Raw genomic sequence first — 20,819 nt, 5'->3', positions numbered from 1 at the left:
TGTCTTGAAATGTTAAATGGGGCTGGGACGAGCATGACACTCCCCACCCTGATGGGGACTTGTTTAATATTTTATAGTTTATAGTTTACATTTATACTTTTTTAGTATATTAATATTATTTTTATAAATTTTTAAGTTGTGTTTAAAGTAATAAATAATATATTAAATAAGAAATAGTGTGTAATATTTTAATTATTATCTATTTTAATAATTTTTATATATTTAATTTTTAATATATATAAACTTAAATTTTATAGTAGGGGATTCCCATCCTGTTCTTGATGTGGAATAAGCGAGAATGAGGCAAGGATGGAATTAAAATTTTTAACGGGGATGGGGACGAGAAGAGCACTCCCTGCCCTGTGTGCATTCCTAATAGAGGATGTAAATATTTAACTTTGTTTTAAGGTAATTAGGATCGGGCCTGGACTAAAAGAGACTAGTTCTGCGCCTACGGTTAACCTAAGCAAGAGCCTAAAAAAAATATTTTCCCTTTAAAAATATATTTTTTTTTTTCAGTAATTTTCAAAAATACTACATATTTTTCAAATAAAAGGCATTAAATTTTTATTTTTTTAAAGTCCATCAAATCTCAGGGCCGCGCTTAAGGTAATTCAATATTTAATTTTACGAACAAAAAGTAATTATGAACATAGTTTAATACTTCTTTATTTTTCATGAGTGGAGGACATAAATTCTCCTTTAAAAAATAGTAACATAAATATGTTGTGGATTTTTTAGTTGTAAAATTAAATTAAAATAAAGTTATCTATAAAGACTTACACAAAGTAAAGAAATAGAACTATAAATATGTGTATCGTGCTGGTAATACTTGTATTTTGGAAAACTCGTAAAATACAAATTGTGTAGTATTGGGTAAAAAAAATATGTTCTATATCATGTTGTTCCGACAATTTTATAAGTATTAAAAAAAAAAAAAAACAAATTTATAAGTAGGCTCGACATGACCATAGGCTTGATATTTTTGTGGTGTATTCAAATTTGAACAAATTAGCCTATTTTCTTAGGGAAATTTGAATTTCTATGCTTATATTAAGGAATATTTTTTTCCCTAAACTTAAAATGGGGAATATTGGATAACATTTTCTTAATTCCCACAATACCCCCCATTTGAAACCATCAGCCCTCTCTCTCTCTTTCGCCTCTCTTTCTCTCGGTGCCGCACCCACACACCCACGGCAGACCACCCACGGCAGACCACCCACGCCGTCGACGCTCAAACCATTTCACCGCCCCACCTTCAAATGCACCACCACGGCTCACCTCCACCACCCACCCACTGTACCGCCCCCTCTCACTCTCTTCGTCTCTCTCTCTCTCGAACAGGAAAAAAAAAAAAAAAAACATATGGTCGATGGTCGGACCACATGGTCCGATGGGGTCCGACCAATCGGACCCATCGTACCATGTGGTCCGACCATCGGACCATATTTTTTTTTTTTTTTTTTTTTTAAGGAAAACGAAGAGAGAGATGGATATGGTCCGATGGTCGGACCACATAGTCCGATGGGTCCGATTGGTCGGACCCCATCGGACCATATGTTTTTTTTTTTTTTTTTTTCGGTCCGAGAGAGAGAGAGAGACAAAGTAGATAGAGGGGGTATTTTTGGAGTTTTGAAAAAAGAGTCATATTTTTCATAGTGTAAAATGTATTGGTTCAAAAAAGAAATTTTGAAAATGTTTAAGTATAGAAAATCAAATTTCTCTTTTCTTATTTGGATACATGTTCCACATTTTTATCTTTTTATTACAAGAGCTAACTACTAAATTATATATATTTTTATAATTCAATCTACTTTTATATAATTTTTTAACAATAGTTACCCACAACCATATAACAAAATTATAATTATTAATTTGAATATTTGCTACCATTTTAATTAATTTTAAATGATAAATAAATATTTATAATTATTATTTTTAAAATTTTTAATGTGTCTTGCTTTCATCTTAATATATTCATGCTTACATAACGTGCTTTCGGACTTATACTATCATGCTTAAGCACTCATATTTTTTAACTTGTCATGCTTTTGGATTAAGCTATAAGTATATACTTGTTGTGCCATCGAACTTGTTGTGTCGTGTCTTGTTTAATTCTATATTTTTTTTATTCTGTCATGTCAATTTACAATATTATGTCATATTGTGACTAAACCTATATTTGTTTATGTTAAATCGTACTTACGCCTCTCGAACTCTATCGGTTTATGTCATGTAAAAATTTCGACTTTTATATATCTACAATTCTATCAAGGATTGAACCTAAATTACACAACTTTCATAAAACATTAAATTAAAATAAATATATATATATATATATTTACAATGTTTATATTCCATGAATAACACCAAAATCAAACTCATAATTCATATAAAAATATAATATATAGTTTCTCCTATGGATTCTTTTCAACTTTCTCCTATTAATTTAAGAAAATTATTGTTATAGTTCATCCTCTTGCTGAATTTATACTCACTCTCATATTTTAGCAGAAATTAATTACAATAAAGTTTGTTCTTGAGAACATATACAATTGCTAGGGAATTTTTTCAGATGAGTTTTTTTTTTTTTTTGGCTTTGAAGGTGGTTTTAATTAAATTATTTACTGTGAAACAGAGTATATTTCGTGAGAATATAAATGATAATGTTTTATTTTGATTTTGATTTTTTTTTTTAAACAGATTTCATTTGATGTTTAACACACTTATTCAATGTCAAGATATTATATGTGACATTTGTATATTCACTTATTTTCATCTCAAAATTGGCATATAATGTATAACAATGGATTGGTCACCTTAGAAATTTAAATGACTGAAATTGAAACGTATTCCTAACTAAACTTTTTTTTCTTTTCTCTTTTTCTTTGTGTGGCTCAAATTAACTAACTACAAAGGTGTGGTAGGCAAAGATCTAAAAATCCTAGGCAGAAATAAGGCCCAAATACCCGGCAAACAACGCCAACGAGGATGATATAACGTAGGCACCGGCCACAATCAACGGTTCTTTGATCCCACATAGTTCGAGATGGTGATGAATCGGGGCCATTCGGAAAAGACGACGACCATAACCCGAAAAGTGTTTCGTTGTTTTGAAGTATAGAACCTGAAACATAGAGACAGCATAAAAAAAAATACAAGAGTACACAGAAAACTAGCAAGTTGAATTCGGTGGCTAATTAGCTAAACCTGCATAACCACCGATGATGCTTCCAAAACAAAGATCGCGGATGAAATGAACAGCGGAAAGAACATTCCCGTGCAGGCAGCCATTGCTGCTAAAGCACCACCGAGAGCTAATGATCCAGTATCGCCCATGAAAATCGATGCTTTGTATCGATTGTGCAGAAGAAAGCCAACACAGGCTCCTGCCATTGAGGCCCCAAATATTGAAAGATCTGTTTCAATCACAACAATACTTAACAACTGAGAATTTTTCCAACAATTGAATTAGCAAGATAACTAAAAGCCATGATTGACATAGCTAAATTATCACATCATTATGAATACGGTCCAACCGATAAACAAGTAAAATATAAAAAATTATCTAACTGTTAATATTCAGACATGTTATTCTTATTTCAAGAAGATCCATACTAACCGGGACATATTGGAAGCACTGCAATTGACATTCCCACAAATGCTAAGGCAGCAGTCCCCCCAGCCAACCCGTCAAGACCGTCTGTTAAATTGACTCCGTTTCCCATAGAAACAAAACAAAATGAAGTCAACAATAGATACCATTTTCCCAGCTGGACAAGACCCAAAGGTGCAGGAAGGGGAACCAACATTTTCCTGCATCAGAAAACATAACAGAAAAAGTCACTAATGACAATCCTTATATGCTATATTTTCAATAACTAATTAATCATTATTATGTGACTCACCAAAGAAATCCAATGCTTCTTTTGTACATTCTCAATTTATTTAACTAAATCTTGTTTCAAAACTCTATTCTCCTTACAATAATTTCCTACTTGTCCATCCTAGTCTTGAATGAGTGAATTTCAATGGTTTATTTTCTAAGTTTGTCTTCCCAAGAACAGACATGTGAGTTACCATCAGAAAAATGTTGACCAGATTAGTTATAAGAAAGTATACATGCCGTAGGGTGACGAGACACTTCTAGTATTCAGCCAAAATGAAAAGCAGATCCCAACTGCTACCTGGAAAAGAATTGCAACTTAACATTGTGAGCAATAATCAACTCCTAATTCATAAATCATTAGCATTTAAACCACAGAAAGAGTAACTAGTTCAAAAGTTCCACCTCCAAAAGCAATTTCATTCGAGCAGATAAACCACTATTGCGATTCTTGATTAGGCTTAAGACATCATCAAGTAGCCCAATTGCACCAAAGGCCAGAGTAGCAGCAGCAGCTCCAGAAACTTCAGTAGATGAGAAACCAGCAATAAATTTTGCCACGATCACACCTACCGGAACAAAAAACAATCCCCCCATTGTTGGGGTTCTCTTTTTAATAGAGTGCCTTGCAGGCCCTTCTTTTCTGAGAATTTGATACATTTTTAAACCGTAGAGTAAAGGTACGCAAACGTAGCCAGCACAAGAGGATATTATGGCTGACAGGAGAAAGGGGCGAGTCAAATGAAATGGTTCTAAAGGAAGTCTAACAATTCTCCATGCACACCAATCTACGTACACCAATAACACTGTGAAGAAAACTATTAAGCCTATATTGAGTAACACACCATATCTAATCCTGCAAAAGCATAGTGAGCAAAGTAATCTGATCAGAACAAAGAATACAGAAATATTGACATTTCAAGGTCAATACTGAAATAACACAAGAGGCTAAAGGATTAAACATTGGAACTTCCATACAGAACATCCTAATTGGTCTTTAACCAAATGAACAAACAATTAGAAATACATATAAAGATCAAAATCCCAGTAAAATCACCATTCAAGACCATTGAACATTTGAATACTACACAGAGATGAGTGGGCTTTAGGTGGCTAACATTACATTAAGAATAAATAGGATTTTCCCCCAAAATTGTTGCAAAAATTCTCCCTAACTATGCAAATTGTTGCAAATATACCCTGTCACTTTAACCTATACAAAATTCAGTTTATCGAGATTAAACATACAAACATTAGCTCTAAGAATACGTATACATTTCTGCAACCTTTTTTTGATATAGTTTTGGGGACATAACTATACAAAGGGCCATAATTCAGGGCAAAACTAAACCATGATTATTATTATTATTATTATTATTATTATTATTATTATAAGCAAGCATTTGGGGGTTAATTTAAGGAGTGAAGAAGACTTGCCTATGTCTCTTGTGCCCTCTCCCAACCATTCCAAACCGATGAGCAGCAAGGGATACAGCATCATTATTGGATACAGAGGTAGAAGGCAAATCCATATCACTAACTGGAGAAAGTATAAATTCAGAATCACTATTTTCACCATCACTGGAAGAAAGTATATACCCATGAGTAATCGCACTGTCACCCCAATCATCAAGAACAGGTATGTCAAACGAATCCTGAGAAATAACAAGATCATCAAAACAACATAACCGATAAAAAAAACGTAAGCTTTTGCATATCAAATCATCAAAAACTGTAAAATAAAACCCTCACGTACATCATTAAACACCCTTAACTCCAGATTTCTCCGGCGGCGTAAACGTCCACCACCACGACCACGTCGTCGAATGCTTGATTCATAAAACTAAAAAAGAAAAAAGATGGGGAATTCAGCATCATTACAATCTAATATTTAACACATAAATCTATATAATTGACGACAATAAAGGTTGAAATTTATTAATTGACCTTAAGAGAGGAAGATGAATGAAAAGGTTGAAATCCAGGTAGAGTAGAAAAGGAGCGGAATTTGGAGAAGCGAGAAGAAGAAGAAGAAAGATGAATCGCCATTAAAGAAGTTTGTTAGAGAAGAAGAAGAAGAAGAAGGAGGCCATTAAAGAGATGTGATATTCATAAGCGGCGTCTTGGTTTTGAGCTTCTTTCTTTGTAATATTCTTCTCTTACAAAACAAAACAAAACAACACAAAACATTCTCTCTATTTTTTTTTAAAAAAAATAAATATTTGTGGCATAGTTATTATTATATTTTTTTTGTTTTTGAATAATTTACGGTATAAATATTTAAGTTTAATTTTTATCGGTAATAATACTTTAAAGTTATATTTTCTGAAATTCTGTAGGTACATGACTATTAAATGTTAAGTCATTATATTTAAACTAATTTTTTTAAAAAATAAAAATTTAATGAATTGGACCAATCAAGGATTGCCACATGACAGTTTATTTAACACTTAACATCTAGGTACCTATCAGGGCCGGCCCTGAAAATATATGGGCCCAAGACGAAATAAATTTTGGGGCCCTCAAAAATACATTAAAAAAAATATCAAAAAAAAAAGTGTTATGGGATTTGAACCCATGACCTTGAACATTATGGCTTCCACCTCAACCAACTAAGTTATGAATATTTATTGTTTATAATACACTTAATTTTACTTAAATAAAAACCTAATAATTTTTTTTATTTTTTTATTTTGGGCCCCCGAAAAGTGTGGGCCCTAGGCACGGGCCTAGCCCGCCTATACCTAGGGCCGACCCTAGTACCTATAGAAGTTTTAGAATTATAACTTAGTTATTATTACTGTCAAAAAATTAAATTTAAGTATTTATTTACAACTATGAGTTTAACTTAAGTATTTATACTGCAAATTATTAAGAGGGGATCACGTGGTACATATACTTTTCTCATTCTTTCAGTTATTTTGACTAGGGTTGTACAAAAAAATTTGTAAACCGCCTAAACCGAATAATCCGCCCAAACCGAACCAAAAAAACCGATAAAAATTACAAACCGAAATAACCCGAAAAAATTACAAACCGCCCAATCTGTTAATTGGACGGGTTGAAAATAGGTCCAACCCGCCCAATTAAACCGACCAACCCGACCAACCCGATTTTGCACTTTTATTTTTTTTTTAAACTTTTTAGTTTTTATTATATATAATATAAATGATTAAATATATAATAATATAAAGTTATATACTTAATTATTAGTTTTAAAGTCATATATATGGTATTGTACTTTGGTGGAATGTGATATTTTTAATTTATTTTTAAAAATTTTGTTCATTTTGACTTTAAAACTAAAAAAAAAAAAATTTGGCCGGTTTGGGCGGGTTAACCCGACCAAACCGCCCAAACCGTTGGTCGGTTTATAGAATTTTTTTTTTTAAATTGGGCGGGTTGCACTTAAATTTTAGCAACCCGAACTTTAGATTGGGTTAGAAAATATATAGGATAAACCGCCCAAACCGACCGATGTACAGCCCTAATTTTGACAATTTCAGGAATCACGTGTCAGTTATGGAAATTTTATAATTGGATAATGGTAACTACTTCAAGGGTTCCCATCCGAGAGATGACACCACATATAGCAAGTTAGTCTTTAGAAGGGCCAAGCCTTTAATCCATTTTAGGAGGGGTTGTGGTAGGTTTTGAATTATTGACCCCAAGTAAGGAAGGATGCCAATAAAGGCAATCACTGCCACTACACTACACAACACGTGGTATATTTGTAGCATAGTTGCTATTTTTTGGCAAATAGCGACATAAGTATCTAAAATTTTAAGATTGTAAGAACATCTCTACTAACACGTGGTGCATACCCCTTCCCCACCCATTCAGTCATTTTGACAATACTGGGGACCACGTGTAAGCTATTGGGGTCTTTACCTCAGTTTGCTTTAATTGGGTCTATCGGTAACTACTTCAAGGATTCTCATCACACAAATGACACCACCTACATCAGGCTAACCTTCAAAAAGACCAAGCATTTAATCCATTTCAAGAGGGGCTATGGTGAATTTCAAATTCTTGACCTAAGCAAGGAAGGATGTCAGTAAAGGCAATCCTCTTTGTGTCAAAAATAACATAATTTTTACATCTTTCATTGGAGATGGTCTAAGCGGCATAAACCTAATATTTTTATTAACAGCATAAGTACTCAATTTTTATAAAATTGTAATTTTTCTTCAGTATTAATACAGACTTCCTTTTGAATTTATCTATACAATTCCGTCCAAACTCAATGATGTAGAATCTAAGTCTTATATGTGCCTCGTTTGAAATAATAACAAGGTGTGTACTGACAAAATTAAAAAATATATATAATTTTACAAATATTGTACTTATAGCGCTAAAAAATTATTGAGTTTATACCACTTACAAACTCAAAACTTTAGATACTGTTATAAATTATTTTTTTAGGGAAATACACAAAGATATGTGTTTGGCTTGTTGGTAGTAGGAGCAAAAATAATTTTTTTTTTCTGTCATTTCTAAATAAGCATTGTTACGAGACACCTATGGTATCTAATACTACGATGAAATGTCGATTTATAATTGATTAACGATTTTTTTAATATTTATTAAAATAAAATAAGTGAGACCTGATATTGAGTTGCACTAATAGTAATATTACACCTCATAAAAATACTTGGCACTATGAGTACCTTTTAGCATTTTTCTTTCTGAATAAGATATAATATTTTCATTAGAATGGTTAATCTTCCATATTCTCTTTGGTATGAGATTTTTATTATTTCAAATGTAGAGAAATTATTATTTAATAATAAGATCTTAAATCCTTTTAAAATGTTGAATCCAAATACAATATAGTTTAATTAACCGTAATCTAATTAAATATTATCCATTTATAAATAATTATATTCTCTGTTTTATTATAACATTTTTTAGACCATACTGAACACCATCGTAGTGTAATGTGACAATTTTTTATACCAACTAGTAACTACATTTATTTATATTAGAATCCATAATTTTATATTGAATGTTGATTAATGTAATAAGTGTAAGTCTAATTAGTCGGATGATGGCTTTATTAGGTTTAAAATAACTAATAGCATCTCTAACCATGTTTTCTAAATATACTCTTTAACTAAAATAAGAAGGGAGACTTAAAAAAAATGAACTATAACCATACAAAAAAGAAATTATAATAAAGAATCGATAGAGAATTCCTTACTTTTTTAATAATATTTTATTATGTTATAAAATTAATTTACATTTGACAAATTCAAGTTATTAAATATTATTAAAATAATTAAATATTTACTAAAATATAAAACATAATTAAAGTAACAACAATAAAAATGACTCTCTATTTTAACATATGACCATAAATAAATTATTTGTTTTACTAACTTTGACTTTATCCTCCACCAAAAAAATTAATAAAATTAAGAGCTTATGACACAAAATTTTATCTCTTTTAAAAAAAGAGTTGAGGTTATTGTAATTACCGGTGGATTTGGTTGCTTATGGTGACACTTGAAATGTTATTTTCATATATTTTGTCCATTTATTTATGCAGATACTACACACCACAAAATGCCTTTGATAAAGATACCAACATTCAAAATCATTCAGTCATTTTCTTTTTCTTTTTTAGATTTATTATTATTATTATTATTATTATTATTATTATTATTGGTATAGATTAATTTATTTATTAGGAAACTATCTTGCATATTATTTTTTAATTTTTTATTTGAGTTTTTTGCAGTTAAATCCTCTTAGTTATTATTTCAGATAAAACTCTCAGAACTATTGAACTGTTAGCGAAGTTAGAGTGACATTTATTTTTAACGGTTAACTGTCAACATAGATTGATTATGTATATATTCTGGTACACGTGGCACGTTTATATTAGTACACCTAATATTATTATTTAAAAATTATAAAAAATTATTTCAACACTTGTAATATTTTTTATTTATTATTTTTATAGTTTTATTTAATTTTTTTTTAAAAAAAATTAAATAATAATAGTTACTTAGTTAGTGTACCAATATAAACGTGTCACGTATACAAGAGTGTACACATAAACGTCCATAATAGTAGTTAACCGGATGTCACTTTAAATTTATTAACAATTCAATAGTTTAAAAAATTTTACCGCTAAAATTTAAACTTAGAGAATTAAACGTATGTGAAATGATAAATTGAGAGAGTTTAGCCACCAAAAACTTATTTTTGTCTTCATTTTTACAGTTTAAATTGCTCTAGTAATTTCTATATAAGTTGCTATATAAATTTAAATTACAATTTAAATTGCTCCATTAATTATTTTGTAAATTTCTATAAAATACAAAAAGAAAATTACTTTAAAATGTAAAAAAAAAAAAACCAAAATTTATTTTAATACTCAAAACCACAAATTTTAAATAGAAATAAAAATAGGTAACTAATGTTGTCTGAATTAATAGATACCATTAAAGAGGAATATCATACAAGAGTGATAAGATTACAAACCAGAAAAGCCATGCCAAACATAGATATTACAAACCTCCAAATTCTAACACATTCCACAACAAATACAACTGAAAATGGATTATAGACAATAATAACATTTATATAGTCTATATTATAGACACAGAGAGAGTGAAAGAGTGTGTGTGTGTGTGTGTGTTCTGCATTTGTTTTGTTCTTGTTGGTTAACTTTGATCAGAAATTGGAGGACGGCCACGACCGATCGTGAATCCCCGAGTTCCATCGGGCATTCTTGGTCCAGGTGGTGGCTTTGGAGGTTCATGTGGATGACTAGCCGACCAACTATTTCCATGACCTGAGAGAAGAAAGTGAGATACAGAATGTCAGATTGTTTAATCTTTTTTTTTTCAAGAAGAATGGTAATTAATAGTGTAGTGAAGAATCTAAGTACCCATCCCATTAGCACCGCGGTGTTTTTGTCTTCCTGATCTCCCTCGGTTTCGAACTCTGTGCTCGTTTTTCTGTTTGTAAGAGTGAGCCGCATCCTAAAATCATAGAGATTAATCACCAGCTATCGGTTTGACCAAAGTTCAAGTGTGAAAAAAAAAAAAAAGTTACCTCTTCATCGGGTGTATCATCATGCTGCTCGGTGGTGTTATGATTCCCCTCGTCTTTGGTCCGATCAGGCAGTTGAATACTGTGATTTTTCTCAGAATCAGCCGGCCTCCACATTTGCTTTCGCTGGCCGTGCTTTGCCTAAGGCATATATACAACAACACAAGGTTCAGTTCCGCTTATTACTGAGATTGAAGTTGAGGAATAAGTAAGGGAACAATACCGCTTGCTTCAGAAGCTTGACCCTCATACCGCTTCTCCAATTCTGTTCATTGTTCAGAGTAGCCACCTGATATAATTTTCAACAGAAAGTGAGTTGTCCTCCATTTCAATTACTCAACTTTTAGCAACAAAATCAAATGCAAATTTAGATAAGGACTCACAGCTTTCTCGGCAGCCTCCACAGTCTCGTACTCCACGAGTGCATAAAGCTACAATAGAATAAAACAGTAAAACATTTAAAATTCAGTCTCAAGTTTTCACAGCAGCCTCTATTATAGCTTAGAACCCTAATCCTACAATAGCTTCCATGCTCATATCTTGTGTCCACAACCATTATTAAACACCACACATTAGTTATAACAACAGAGCATTTATATCCCTCGAATACAACGTTCAATGTGTGATTCGTCAAATGTCATAAAGTGAGCTTAATGAAATCAATGAAGTAGGAATTGTATAATTATCCAAGTGGAAGAACCAAATCATTTCACAGGTTACAGACAGAAAGAAAGACTAGATAGAAAACCGACAGCACTTATAATTACGTTAGTTTGGCTTCCTACCTTACTACTGATAAACTTCTCGGCTCTGTCTCCTTTAGATGAAGCTTCTATTGCATGTGGATCACGTAAACAAATATTCTTTATCCTGAAAGATAGAATTAGAAAAGGCAATATACGATCTTAATACACGATTAGAAGAAAGCGCCAGTAAAGTAACAATAAGAGAAGTGAAAAGGGAGCATACTTTCCAGCCTCTCCAAATATTTGCTGTATGTTCTCCACTGAATGATCCTCGGGTAGATTCTCTACCAAAACAGTATATAACTAGGGTGCACAAATTAGATGAAGACAAACTTTAGAAGAATTAATACAAACACAATCAATATCAAGTACCCCACAAGTTACCTTTGAATCTTTGGTTTCAGCAAGTAGAAAAGGATGAAGTCGCTTCACCTTCTTTCCATCTGAATTGACAACCTACATGAACGACGTACGAAAATTACTACTACTTGAAGCGACTTCATAAGTACTAAACACTTGAAAGAGAAAATAAGAAGATTTACAAGAGAGGTTGATTCCCTCAATGCAGTCGCTATTAATGCATAGTCTCTGATAAGCTTTTTCATTTTCCTAAAGGAAGCAATAATTGCTATAGGAACTGCAGAAAAGATTACGCCAGAAGTTTATAAATAGGATATCATACAGCTTAATCAAATGTATATCACACTTCACAATACAATACGTAATTCACATATGAAGACTATCTCATAGACAATTGGGATCAGAGACGGTGCCAGCTAAGGCTTTATTGTTCTTGAACTCTTACACTTCTTTTTATCCAGTCATACAGACCAAATGGTGGGAAAAATAATAATTAGAACGGTACAAATAACTTCTCAAGTATTTTTCTAAATCATGTATCAAAATTGCACAACAAAAACTCAAGCTGAAAACATTAGAAGCAACAAAATGTAAGGTACAGCAAGAGAATGCAATATGCTTTAGACTTTAGCTTTACCCTTAAACTTCTTGGCCAAGACCTAATAAGCTAAGATAATTATTATGCATCAGGGAGTCGCAAATTACATGTTCGACGAACTAACCAGAGAAATTATCAAGTAAATAAGGGTTTAGCTTAAAATTTCTTGGCTGAAACTTGAGGTAATTATTTAGCATCGATGAATCAGAAATGGCAGATCGAACCTAAAGCTCAAACTCAAGTTGAAATTGTTAAAAGCACAACATTATCATTGTTAGTTCACTGTGAAATTGAACAGCATCTGATAAGTTGATATGATTAGCAACTTAGAACCCAAAACCATGGCATTGCACATGTATGCGGCAGTACAAACAAAAACTGTAGAAATAAGACTAATGTTTGCGAGCATAAAACATCCTAATCTCATAAGGATTAATATGAATAGAGAAGGAATCAGTCAGCGGTAAGAATATAGTCATTCAGCACAGTCTCAGATGCTCGGCACAGCCAAATATGGTTGCACCAGGAAAACATCTGGACAATGAGACCTGTCAGAAGTACCTGCTTTATCTCATCACCTTCAGCATTCTCTATTCTTGTGTTGTTACAAAAGGTTAACAATATGATGGGTATTTCAAAGTCTCAAATGATTATAATTATACAACAAATATAATCATATTTCGGTACACAATCTCATAGGGGCAAAGATCAACATAAACTGCCTCAAACTTCTTTCTTTCCCTAATAACTAATGTCAACAACAACCATTGAGCTAGTTCTTTAAAGATGGAAAAAGACAAATAATTTACCAAGAAAATATGTAACTTACCAAACCCTTCTTTGTTCTTCCTAATCAAATTTATCATATGTTTGTCATTGGCCAAATTCCCATCACTAAAATAATATTCCACCTACAAGAAGAAAAACCCAAGGAAAATTAGAATTGCTATAGTGATTTTAAACTCATACATATTTTCAAATTAATCAACTTATTGAAAAAATCACAGGGTTTAACATTTAACTCATATATACAAATCAGATTCAGCAAAAACAAGAACAACAATGCATAAAATTAGGTCATGTAAAAAACTTCATAAAGAAACAAACTTTTTTCTTCCACATTTCCAAAAAACCAATGATAAAGGAAGGAGAAGTTACCTGCTTAATGATTCTACGTTTCAGATCCTCAGTAAGAGCACCGGTGGGTTGGAGGAGGAGGCGATGATCATGATCGAGGGTATGATCTACTAGTTCGTCCTCAGAAAGAGCCTCGTGTACGTCATCAGCCAGGTTATGGGGAGATCCGATGGGCGAAACATCGAGACCTTCTGGCGGCGACGGTGGTGGGGCTGTGATGGTGGTTTCCATCCTGGGATTGGAATGGGAACCGGTGGGAGGAGAGGAGGAGAGAGGGTGAGCTGGTGGTGCTCGTCGGTCGGAATATTCAGGAATGGAATAACGGCTCCTCCTCCTCCCTCATTCTCTCTCTCTCTCTCTCTCTCTATGGCCCTCAAAGCTTCGACCTTTTATAGAACAAGGAAAGAAGGAAAGAAGGAAGGAAGGTCATGTTCCATTAGAGAGGGTATTTTGGTCATTTTATTGTATCTCAAAATATGTTCCAACATGGTTTTATTATTCTAATCTCAAAAATATGTTTTCGAGATATATATATCTAATGTTAATGTACAACTTTGTAAAGTAAATGACATCAACAAAAACACACCTTCTCCTTAAAAATGTCTTGAAGATACATAGGTAAGGTTTTAGGGTAAGTTTACATTTTACCTTTTAGGCTAATTTGAAACGTCGTATTAGGTCATATTTTTATATAATACTATGTTAAACTTTAATTCATACTAAAATATTATATATTTAAGTGTCTATAAAACTTAATACTACATATAATTTTACATAAAATACAATTTAATATAATACTATACAATACAATATTGTGTAATACGGCGTACCAAACGAACCATTAAAGTCATATTTCGGTAGACTTTCTTTATTTGTTTCGACATTTAGGACACTTTTTTAGTCTAATTAATTTTTTTTTTATAATCGCATATATTGTAATAGGAGTGGCAAAAATAGGTTTCGACACGGCATATAAACATGACACGAATTTTACGTGTTAGGATTGAAAAAATTAAATGAGAGTCGAAAACGAGTGGACACATCTTGATACGAAATAAAAATGAATTTAACACAACAGACCCGCTTAACACAAATTTGACAATAAAATAAAATAAAAAATTATTAATAATAATATAATTATGTAAAAATATATAGTTAATGATTCAATGTTAAGTTAAAAATTTTAAATTTAATTTTTTTAACATGAAATTAAAAATATTTTAAATTTTTTAATTTTTATTATATGTAGAACAAATTATATCTATTCTATATAAGATATGGCTATCTAGCGGAATTCTTGATTTAACGATATTTTTTAGATTTCTACGTTAACTTTAATAGAATATCTTATTATTTAATAGAAATATTAATTTTATAATATTAATATATATATTTAAAAACAAAAATTATATAGATATCTAATAATAAAAGAAATGGGTAAATATTAATTAAATTAATAATAAAAGTATAGAATAAGCCTTTATTTTAAAAGGAAAAAAGAAATAATTCCAAATTTTAAAAATTGAGTTTTTGCTAACTTAATTTTTTGTTAAAAAAAATCTAACTTTCTTAAAATCATTATTCAATTCATTATTATATATACAATCTCACTCATTTCCATTAGGTTTTTTACACATTTTGTAAACATACAATATTGTAATTAAGAAAATCTATAGATATACAACATTTGAAATAGTGCAAAAATATTCTTAATCTATGTGGGACTAACCATAGAAAGAAAATTTTATTCATTTTTTTTCAACACAAGTTTCTATGATGTTTTCTTTTTCTTTTATTGAACACTTAACTTGAAAAAAAAAATACTCTAACGAAATTATGAGAAACCATATTAACACACCGTTTAATAAAAGATAAAAAATATAATTTAAAGAAATAAGAAACTTGCGACAATCTTCAATAATAACTCTAAAAGAAGAGATTAACGGGACTGAACTTCGTATTGCTTGGATTGCCACCAAGTAGTCAAATTCCAACTCCACTTAATCCCAAGCTTGGTCTTTAATCCAATTCAACACTTTTTTGATATTAATTGCTTTAGCTAACTTTAGTGCCCCATGCCTCAACAACAACCTGTCTTAGCCAACACCAACTCTCCTTTAGAATCTCACATGACAATTCCATAACCAAACTTAGTTCGCTCACGAAAAACAGTTGTATCAACTGTCACCTTGATAATATTATTTGTAGAGACTGAAATTGGACTCAGGCTCAAAGTCATATATGATTTTTCTAAAGAATGCTCAAACAAGATTGGGTTGGAGTATTTGACTAGTTATGACGGTACGATCACAATACCAAGCCCAACAGACCTAAAACGATACAGTCAAGTCAAACATTAACATTACCCATGACCCAACATTGGGCTCACGATAATCCGACCCGTATACGAGACTGAGTCTTATCACTCATCTAACGATCTCTAAAGTGGTTAGTTAAGCTGACCATGCAAACAACGATCTCCCTAATCAAGTGGGAGAGGAGCGTTTCACAAGGGGGTGAGCGGTCATGAGTCACGTCTTTCCATGGACGCCTATAAGAGCCACTCTTAGTCACTGGGAGAGGCTGATCAATTTGAGTCATCCCAACACTTCTCACTTATCATTCACTCTCTCATTCTCTCTAAAACTACATACTTATTTCCGCAGTCAAGATAGGTGGTAGCTTAGTTCAGTCATTTATTCTCATCTTTTTTATTACATTGTTAATAATCTTGCTGACTTGACCATCTGAGTCTCTTCATCCGGCACCATCCCAATGTCCCAAAGTTTTCTGGTTACTCTCTTCTTTGTTCTACAGGTTATCGGTGCCCACGTACAATCATTTTCGATTGATTGTGGATTTTAGCATCTACAATATTATTCAGCGACTTAGCCTAAAACTCAGCTCTATCTCCATCTTGGCAAGATGAAACAAGAGTACCTGAAACATTATTTTAGGTATTCTTCCATTGAACAAGGTAACTCATAGCTAAAATAATAACATTATCTACGATAGAGTTTTTTTATTCCAAACCAGATCATTACGCAACTTCCACAAAGACCAACACATCTTGGCAACTTTAAAAACTATCTTTTTCTACGGCACAATTTTTATGATGTTAAGTCTTAGTAATTAGATAGTTGCCACGTGTTTGATTGAAATTTATCAACAAAAAAATCATTAATATTAGTTACCAAAAAACATTAGTCAATATAATTCTTAGTCATTCTAATTATAGTACCTTCAAATAAAAATACTACAAGAACTTGTGCGAAAGAATTTTTCTAAGAGCATTACGCATCCAATTCAAATTGATACCAATATTTTTAGCCATACTTATACCTTTTATTTCGACATAATAACAATAATAATAAACAAATATGCACAATAAAATATAAACTAGACTAGAACTTATTATCAAAGTTAGTTAGTTAGTAAAGTGAAGTGTATACTGTTAATTAGTTAAGAAGATTGTTAGAGTCAGTTGGTGTTTGTTTTGGTTGTCTGAATTGTATATAAAGAACATTTTGTACCGAACTCCATGGATCAATGAAATGACTCATCGTTCCTTTCGTGCTCTATTTCTTCTTTTCCAAAAGTAAAATGGTATCAGAGTCAACTAATTGTTGAGTTCCTTTGCTTTCGTTTCTTCTCTTCCTTCTATCTTGTTCTTATTTCCATATTAATCCATGGCACGAGCAGGAAGAATTCAAACTCGCAGCAGGAATAATAAAACTGCTAAAAACTTAAATTGATTTGAAGTTCTTGAAGAACATAACAAATTTCCTACTAACGACCCACGAAGTCCATATTTTCTCTCTAATGCTGACAATACTTCTTCATCTCTAGTTCCTAAAATTCTCATTAGTGCAGATAACTTCAGCTCATGACGAAGATCGATGATGGTTGCATTGCTGACAAGGAACAGAATTAAGTTTGTTGATGGAAGACTTCCAGCTCTTGATGAAGACGATGAAAATTATGACTTGTGGATTCAATGCAATAGTTTGGTAATTTCATGGATTCCAAATTCTGTTTTTCCTACCATAACTGATAGTATAATGTACATGGAGGATGCTTCTTGTATCTGGTCTGAATTGCAGGAAAGATTTCACCAAAAGAATGCTCCCAGGGTGTTTGAAGTGATGTCACTTTGTACTACACTAAGCTCAAAGGAATGTGGGATTTGCTGCAAGAATACAGGGCACAACCTGTTTGTACCTGTGGCGCAATAAAAACTATACATGAATATTAGGACAAAGACAAAGTTCTTAAGTTCCTTATTGGTCTTAATGAGTCGTACCTTAGTGCTAGATCTCAGATCTTGCTCCAAGATCCACTTCCAAATGCGAACAAGGCTTATGCCAGTATAATCCAAGAGGAAAAACAGAGAGGGATTGTTATACCTCAAACTGAAAATAACCAGTCTTCTAATGATAACACAGAGCAATTTGCTGGGAATACACATGCAAATCACGGAAACAATTATTTTGACAACAAAAATGATAATCATCCTGTGTATTCTCATTGTGGCATACCTGGACATACCATTGATAAGTGTTACATAATTCATGGATACCCCCTGGACATCAATTGTATGGCAAATTTCCAAGAGAACACCCAATAAATCATGGAACCAGCAAGGTCAATCGTTTGCTAATTACATAATAGGGAATGACATAAATGAAAGTACAATAGAGGAGCATGACTTAGCTGCACAGTGTCAAAAGCTCATGGCAATCCTAGCATAGAAAATGCAAGAAACTACAGTTCAGCCTCAACATCCAGAGCAACATGTTGTGTCAAACATATATGGTATTGCTTCTTTTGTCCCTAAATCTAGTTGGATCATTGACACTGGTGCTACACACCATGTGTGCTCCAATCCTTCTTTATTTTTATCTATTCAAAATAATACTAAGATCATTTCTGTTGGTTTGCCAAATGGAGCTAATACTAAAGTCTCTTTTGTTGGCAATGTTAAAATTTCCAACATTATTCTAATCAATGTCCTTTGTGTCCCTGATTTCAAACATAATTTGATATCTGTTTATACTTTATTTGATTCGGCTAATTATTCTTTTTTCTTCCTTCCTACTATATGTGTGATTCAGGATATCACCAAGAATCAGCTGATTGGGATGGGTGAAAGAATTAGCAACCTTTACTACTTGTTTGAACAGAAAAATCCTATAGCATGTTCTATCTCTAATTCAAAAATCAGTAATGAAATCTTATGGCATTATATGCTTGGTCATGCTTCTTGTGTAAAGAACCATTCAATGAATTAAGCTTTGCAATTTTAGTATTCCCATTGTTCTGATTTTCATTGCTCCATATGTCATTTTGCCAAGCAAAGAAAGTTGTCTTTTGTTAGCAATCATAATATTTCCAAATAATATTTTGATTTACTTCACATTGATATTTGGGGACCTTACCATATTCAAACTGTTGAAGGTTTTAGGTATTTCATTACCATCGTTGATGATTCCTCTAAATATAGATCCATCTCATTAAAAGCAAATCTGATGCACAAATAGCCATTCCAACTTTTTTACATCTAGTTAAAACACAATATAATGTACAAGTTAAAGGAATTAGGTTTGATAATGCTAAGGAACTTCAATTCCCTACATTGTTTTCTTCTTTAAGCATTATTCACTATCATTCATGTGTACAAAGGCCACAACAAAAACTTTATTGTGGAAAGGAAGCATCAACAGTTGTTAAATGTTGCTAGAGCTTTGCTTTTTCAGTCTCATATCCCACTGCGACATTGGGGAGATTGCACAAGTACTACATCATATCTTATAAATAGAACTCTTACCCCTAACCTTGAACACAAATCACCCTTTAAGATACTCAAATCCAAAGTCCCTAGTTATGAACAGTTAAGATCTTTTGGCTGTCTTGCATATGCCTCTACTTTAGGGGCTGCAAGAACTAAATTTTCTCATAGAGCCACTCTTTGTGTTTTCATGGGTTATCCCATTGGGATGAAAGCCTTTAAACTCCTTGATCTCAATACAAATAGAATGTTTTGTTCTATGGATGTCATTTTTCATGAGCAAATATTTCCATTTGTGTTCAATGGTTCTGTTTCACCTGATTTCTTTACATTTTTTCATGCTTATGCTTCCCAATAAAATGTTACAGACTCTCCTTGTTCTCAGCCAGAACCTCAGCCACCCACATCCTTGTCCTCAACCAAAAACACAACCACACATTCCTGAACCTGATATCATTAACATACATGAACTAGTTACTAATACTCAACCAACTAGACATACCCAAAAATCATCTTATCTTCAAGATTATCACTATTTTTTATCTACTAACAATGTGCAATCTCAGGTACCTAATTCATCAACTGCTCACCCTCTTTCTGTAATTCTTGACTACAGCAGGCTATCACCAAAGTTTCGAGCAACTGTGCTAGCTATTTCCAGCCACTTCGAGCCAGAATTTTTTCATCAAGCTAGAGGCATACCTGTTTGGGATGATGCCATGGACACTGAAATTGAAGCTCTTGAAGCTAATGGCACCTGTATTGTAGTTGGTTTACCTGCTGATCAACATGCCATAGGGTGTAAGTGGGTCTACAAAATCAACCATTAAAAGATTTAAAGCAAGACTTGTAGCTAAGGGGTACAACCAACAAGAATAAATTGACTATAATAAAACATTTGCCCTTGTCACAAAGCTTGTTTTTGTCAAGCTCATCCCTGCCCTTATTGCCATTCAAGGTTGGTTTTTACATCAACTTGATGTCAATAATACTTTTCTCCATGGAGATTTGCATGAAGAGGTGTTTATGGCTTAACCTCCAGGGTATAGTCTTGAGGGAGAGTTGCCACCTAATGTTGTGTGCAAACTAAAGAAGTCCCTATATGGCCTAAAACAAGCTTCTAGACAATGATTTGAGAAGTTTTCTACAACTTTGGTTGAAGAGGGCTTCCAACATTCATCATTTGATCCTTATTTGTTCATTCAGAAGAATAAATCAAGCATCATAATCCTCCTT

General features: G+C 32.4%; 3 protein-coding genes across 3 annotated transcripts; 1 reads left to right on the top strand and 2 right to left on the bottom strand.

Moving 5' to 3' along the window:
* Positions 1-2,732: 2,732 nt before the first annotated feature.
* On the bottom strand, positions 2,733-6,063 carry LOC133029132 (phospho-N-acetylmuramoyl-pentapeptide-transferase homolog). The gene is made up of 8 exons (XM_061101602.1): positions 5,837-6,063; positions 5,646-5,732; positions 5,327-5,544; positions 4,295-4,745; positions 4,126-4,190; positions 3,626-3,819; positions 3,214-3,422; positions 2,733-3,130 (listed from the first exon to the last, which is right to left on the bottom strand). The coding sequence occupies exons 1-8, from the start codon at positions 5,936-5,938 to the stop codon at positions 2,948-2,950; spliced, it is 1,509 nt and encodes a 502-aa protein (XP_060957585.1). The 5' UTR covers positions 5,939-6,063; the 3' UTR covers positions 2,733-2,947.
* Positions 6,064-10,319: 4,256 nt separating this feature from the next.
* Positions 10,320-14,190, bottom strand: LOC115697149 (la-related protein 6A). Its single transcript, XM_030624059.2, has 11 exons — positions 13,817-14,190; positions 13,488-13,569; positions 12,243-12,337; positions 12,085-12,156; positions 11,924-12,003; positions 11,740-11,824; positions 11,338-11,385; positions 11,178-11,243; positions 10,958-11,095; positions 10,791-10,884; positions 10,320-10,694 (listed from the first exon to the last, which is right to left on the bottom strand). Exons 1-11 carry the CDS (start codon positions 14,024-14,026, stop codon positions 10,564-10,566), a joined length of 1,101 nt encoding a protein of 366 aa, XP_030479919.2. The 5' UTR covers positions 14,027-14,190; the 3' UTR covers positions 10,320-10,563.
* A 3,507-nt stretch (positions 14,191-17,697) lies between these two features.
* Positions 17,698-18,422, top strand: LOC133039789 (uncharacterized). The gene is made up of 2 exons (XM_061118742.1): positions 17,698-18,008; positions 18,104-18,422. Exons 1-2 carry the CDS (start codon positions 17,698-17,700, stop codon positions 18,420-18,422), a joined length of 630 nt encoding a protein of 209 aa, XP_060974725.1.
* Positions 18,423-20,819: the final 2,397 nt, after the last annotated feature.

Source organism: Cannabis sativa, chromosome 7 (assembly GCF_029168945.1).
Source record: "Cannabis sativa cultivar Pink pepper isolate KNU-18-1 chromosome 7, ASM2916894v1, whole genome shotgun sequence".
In the NCBI taxonomy this organism is placed as follows: Eukaryota; Viridiplantae; Streptophyta; class Magnoliopsida; order Rosales; family Cannabaceae; genus Cannabis; species Cannabis sativa.
This window is presented reverse-complemented; position numbering and strand designations above follow the sequence as displayed.